Raw genomic sequence first — 5662 nt, 5'->3', positions numbered from 1 at the left:
TATTGTTAGTGTTGCAAGTGTGAGGAGTGTTGAAGTTAGTCCCACATCTAAGAAAGCATGGAAGAGTGAGGAGTTTATAAGATGAGAGACCCATTAACTTGACACCTTAAGGTTTTGAGTTGGATGTGGTGTCTTCTCATCTTATGTTCTCTCACTTGATTCCTCCCCAAAGTCTCCCCAATTGTCGAGAGCTCTCCACGGTCGGCCCAACAAGTGGTATCAGAGCCGATGGTTAATCGGTCTGGTGGTTTTAAGGGGTATTCAAGGTGAAGCATCGAAAGTCTTCCCGACAAAGGTAGTCCGAACAGCGTGTTTTGCGATGGTGGAGCTAGGGGAGTTGATGTTTGATGTGGAGGTTCACACTTGAGAGAGAGATTGTTAATGTTGCAAGTGTGAGAAATGCATGAAATTAGTCCCACATCAAAGAAAGTAAAGAAGAGGGAGGTGAGTTGGATGTGGTGTCTTCTCATCTTATGTTCTCTCACTTGATTCCTCCCCAAAGTCTCCCCAATTGTCGAGAGCTCTCCACGGTCGGCCCAACAATATACATGGCTTAAGTGGACAGAACTTGATTAAATAGTAGGGCATTTGTTAGTATAAATAAATTTATAATCTAAATGAGTGCGAGGCGTGCAGATTAAGAGAAGAGATCTTCTGGTGGTTGTGAATACTTGGGGACCAGCCAAACTGAAGTTGTTACAGCAGTAGACAGAGATATGTGACATTTTTCTCTTCCCTTTCTCTTCTAGGTAGTTCTATATACTCCTTCCTCCTCTCTTATATTTTCTTATGGATGGATAGATAACTTGTAGTTCTCTTCCTCATCATTCATTCTCTCTACACGTGTGTGGTCCTTCTTTTTCCTTTATTATTATTATTATTATTATTATTATTATTATTAGTTTTCAGCAGTGATGGATGAAATATTGTATGTTTTTTTTTTCTTTGGTCGAAAAACAAGGCCAAAGCTCATTCATAAGCATGACATTGGCGTTGAAAATTTGCCATTATTCAGTAGAGTGGAAAAAAAAAACTAATAATAAAGCTTGACAAATCATATGTTGAACATGAATTAGTTAATTTTCTCATTAACTAATAAAGCAAGTAATATTTACTATTCGAATGTTTTTTTTTAATTATTTTTGGGCGAGGACAAGAGTGTTGTATAGAATACTAGGTTAACTAAGTGATAAAAAGCAAAGGCGGCTAACATGTGTGGACATTGTATTTGTCAAATTAGTAATTTTTGTTATTTTATCAAAAGTTTATGGCGCTTCATTATTTTATGCATTTTAAAATATTAAAATATTATTTGGATTAAAAACAGTTTGTTTCTAGTTTTTTCCCCTTATATAGTACTAATATTTGGACCTTATTATACACAGTAATTAATCTGGTATAAAATATGAATTGGGTTCTCTCAAAAAGTATTGTTACCTCACCAAGAAGGGATTTAGCAAAGGCTTCTACTTCTAGACGAATTCAATATTATTAGTTTTAATTATTTTATTAATAATAAAAATAACAAGTATATAAAGCTCAGCTCAGGGAAACAAAAGTGATGGCTAATTTTACGTGGCCGCAAAACAGAAAAGATATTGGTAATTGACCAATTGGTGAGATTAATCAGGGTGGAAACTGGAGAGTGGATAGTCCAAACTGCAAAAGCATTAATAGGAGCGAGAGCTGAAACTTATTTATTTATTTGATTTTGATTCTGATTGTAATAATATAATTTTGAATTGGGCGACAAAGATAAGAGAAGATAAAAGAAGAGTGATGAGTGTGGATGATGGCGAAACCGGAGAATATTGAATTGGGGGTCAAGAAGATGGGATCATCGGTCTACGCTCAATGCAATTCAGCAAAAGTGCACCCTTCCAATGATCCCGAATCGGATCCTGATTCCTTAGCCCTCGAGAAATTCAGGCTCTATGAAACCAGAGCGGTACCTGCCTACCCCTTCTATTTTTCCCCATTTTCATTCAATTCAATTCAACCCTAGAAATCAATAACTGTTTCATTTGATATACTATCAGCGGTTCTACCTGATCGGGAGTGATCGCCACAAGAGGTTCTTCCGAGTACTGAAAATCGATCGATCAGAGCCCTCTGATCTGAATATCAGCGAAGACCCTGTCTTGTATTCCCCACATGAAATCAAAAGCCTCCTTCAGCGTATTGCCGAAGGCAATAGGGCCACCGGCGGCCTCACTTTCGTCGCCAAGGTCTTTGGAATTGCCGGTTTGTCCATCTTCATACCCTTCTATCTATCTATCTATCTATCTATCTATGCCGTATATGCTTCATTTCCACCAGTTATATTGATTTCATTCCTTCTTGTGTAGGGTGCATTAGGTTTCTGGAATCCTATTATTTGATTCTTGTTACTAAGCGTAGACAAATTGGTTCTATTTGTGGTCATGCTATCTATAGCATCAGAGAAAGTCAATTGATTACAATTCCGCATGTTACAATTCAATCTGACGTAGCTCACTCTAAAACTGAGCAAAGGTAATTGGCCTAGCTAACTTCAGGTATAGTTTGCTTCTCTACATTCAGAATCCAAAACAAGTGAAACAACATCTTCTCACTTCTGCAGGTACAAAAAGCTTCTCTCCAGTGTCGATTTGACGAAGGACTTCTTTTTTAGTTACACTTACCCTATTATGCAAAGTTTGCAAAAGAATGTCTCGACTGATCCAGATGGAGGGATGTCGTATGATAATATTTTCGTTTGGAATGCTTATTTAACACAAGCAATCAGATCAAGATGCAACAACACCATTTGGACCATAGCTTTAGTTCATGGCCATTTTAGGCAGGTATGTTTTGTTATTTCTCGAATGTTTGTATAAGCTTATTTCAAGCATGTATTTTCATTCAGGATTCCATGATAAATTTGATAATATCTATAAATAAACTACCTACTACTAAAACAAGATGAGAATTGTTACTAACTTACTACTAAAGCAAATTAATTCTGGTTCTGCATCAAAGGTATGGTAGATAGGTTTATAGTTCCTTAGGATATAGCAGGTTAAGGTTCGTTATCTTGAAAATTTTCCCTCTATTCAAATTTAATCAGACAGCAGCTTTGGACATTGAGCTCTTGAAGACTCTTTGGAAGCTGTTTTTTAGACTCCTTTGAAATAAATGCAAGACATAAGGGTAAAAAATGTTTTCCTGTTTGACTTATTTATGATTTTAAAAATTGGCAGGCTCGCCTATCAATCTTTGGAAGGGACTTCGGTGTTACCTTGATTTCTAGACGTTCTAGACATTTTGCAGGCACACGGTATGTACTTGTTTGGATACTTCATTCATGTTGAACCTTTTGTGGTATTTATTCAGATATCATGGAATCACTTCGGTAATTCAAATATGATCATTATTCCATAAGCTTTCATGATTTGGTTTGAATTTGTTCCTGCTAAATTTGTGGCTATATATGATTGTTATAATATCATATGATATGATGTTGTTGGTCTCCCTCTTTGAGTTCAAGGTTAATGGAAATCTTTGTTTATGTTAAAAACACTCCCAACTTTTCATCTTATTACTATAGTAATTTTCTGTAGCACTCGAGTCACTGGAACTAAACAGTAGTGGTTGATAGGTTAGCTAATAGTTATAATTCAACCAGAAGTGAACAATGCTGATTAGAGGCTATGTGGAGCTATATAAACTGCTTCTGGGGTTGGTAAGGACAGTACAATGTTTCGATATAGAACTGTGCAGGTACAGGGTATCCTTATAAGCCTTGGTCCTATTCTACACACCGATATGCAAGTTGATAAAGCATAAGGAAATATATTGTGATCCTATCATGTGTCTTATCAATTGGCTGGATTAGACAAGTGTGACAAAACTAATCGTTTAGAATGAACTTGTTATACATTTGGTACCACAACTGTTATCTCTGTTGTTCAGCTCTATAGGGGTGTGATAGTCGCAAAATTAGGAAGCATGTTGACATTAGGGGTTTATTCGACTAAACCTCATCATATGAGTGCAGTATGTGCTACATCCTTGGTTGGGCTTGTGTTCGAGAATCGATGTTCCCAAATTCGTTGCACTTGTGTGCTACTTCAATTTGCAGTTTGCATAAACATTATTTCCCTCTTATATCATATTTAGTGATGAGTTACTTTTACTATTCTCTTCTTTTTCAAAATCAATCTTTTTTGGATAAAATAAACAGTTTATATTAAGTTTTACCCCCCATAGGCAATTATGTGTTGTGATTTGTCCAGGGAAGGATTGAAGGAGGAGGAGCAACAAACCAGGTTAGCCTCTTATTCTATCTTTGCAATGAATACCTCTATAAGGTCTCCTTTGTTGGAGAGTTTGGGGAGATTTTCTTTGTTCGTCTTCCTTGTATATCCAAAATCCTCATTTTATTCAAATCTCTTCTGTTCAAGACAGCCCTTATCTGATGTCAGTTCTGTCATTGGCACTTACCTTGTGCATGCTCTCCTTTTCGGTCCCTGCTGATGTATTTTCTCTTTTAATTGGTCTTACTCTTATCCATTGCCTTGGTCATATAATTATCTGTAATCTGTTTCAAAGCAACATGCACCTTGCTATTTATGTATCCTGAAGTTCTGTCTTGTTGGCTACTTACCTTTATTATCTTTCATATTCATCTCACTGTTTTCTTTGCTAGGTGAATGTCCTTTGGAACTTAATTAGGCAATACTTACTATTATTTTCTGAATCCTCCTCCTTCTTTTCGTACAGCAGGTTTAACACCCCCTTTTTCTTTCCATCCCCCTTCTCCAATAACTCTATTCTTTAATTGGTTTGCCAATATGTCCCTGTGGTTTGCATTTGGCGTGGTCTGGTACTTCCTAATCCACAAATGAAAATTTACCCTCATTAATGGTATAAGTCTTTAATGACTTGTTTAGTTTTGGGGGGCCTTTGTTGTGAATATGTGGTTTCTGGTCAAACTTGTTTTTGTCTCCCACCCCTACAGTGATGTTAGATATTGATCATAGTTATTTGTATGCTTGATTAGTTATAGGCTCCGGGTTGTCTTGCGTCATAATCTTAGTTGAGAGTTTGTTGCATTGTATAATTTTCCCTATTTTTATTATGGAAGTGTGCAATCTATTCGATAACAAATAAGAAGCTATAAGCTCTCATATCTTTAGTGTTCTTTGGTATATTATCCGTAGGGTACGAGTATTAGAGTGGTTGCACCATAAATTGTAATCTGTTAGTGGAATATTTTTTTCTCTTTGTTCTTGTTTTCTTCATATCTATCACTATGTGCTTTTGTTGGATTGTAATATACAGCAGTAGTTAGCAATGTTTCATGTTTGTCAGTCCCATGATACTATTTGATTTTACATTGTGGTCTCTCTGGAAAAATAATAATACCTACCTAGGTTTATTTTTTGTCTTAAATTGTTTCTGCAGTTACTTGAAAAGGGGAGTGAATGACCGCGGGAGAGTTGCTAATGATGTTGAGACAGAGCAGATTGTCCTTGATGAAGAAGCTGGCTCTTGCAAGGGTAAAATGAGTTCAGTTGTGCAAATGCGAGGGTCAATACCACTTTTCTGGTCACAAGAAGCTTCGAGATTTAGCCCTAAGCCTGACATAATCTGTACGAAGATAGTTGAGTTGTTGAATTGCTTATTATTATCCATCTCT

The 5662-nt window shown here is 36.4% G+C and overlaps 1 protein-coding gene across 2 annotated transcripts in view; it reads left to right on the top strand.

Annotated features, from left to right (window-relative positions):
* The first annotated feature begins 1542 nt into the window (after positions 1-1542).
* Positions 1543-5662, top strand: part of LOC107477601 (phosphatidylinositol-3-phosphatase SAC1) — a 7497-nt gene continuing 3377 nt past the window's right edge. Inside the window, exons 1-7 of one of the 2 annotated variants that reach the window (XM_016097650.3) lie at positions 1543-1948; positions 2040-2244; positions 2349-2514; positions 2603-2825; positions 3222-3298; positions 4257-4289; positions 5428-5615. In XM_016097650.3, coding sequence (XP_015953136.2) covers positions 1790-1948; positions 2040-2244; positions 2349-2514; positions 2603-2825; positions 3222-3298; positions 4257-4289; positions 5428-5615 — 1051 coding nt within the window. In that variant the 5' untranslated portion in view covers positions 1543-1789. The remainder of the gene's footprint in view (positions 1949-2039; positions 2245-2348; positions 2515-2602; positions 2826-3221; positions 3299-4256; positions 4290-5427; positions 5616-5662) is intronic. The other variant, XM_016097651.3, reaches the window with a different exon arrangement.

Source organism: Arachis duranensis, chromosome 3, assembly GCF_000817695.3.
Source record: "Arachis duranensis cultivar V14167 chromosome 3, aradu.V14167.gnm2.J7QH, whole genome shotgun sequence".
In the NCBI taxonomy this organism is placed as follows: domain Eukaryota; kingdom Viridiplantae; phylum Streptophyta; class Magnoliopsida; order Fabales; family Fabaceae; genus Arachis; species Arachis duranensis.
This window is presented reverse-complemented; position numbering and strand designations above follow the sequence as displayed.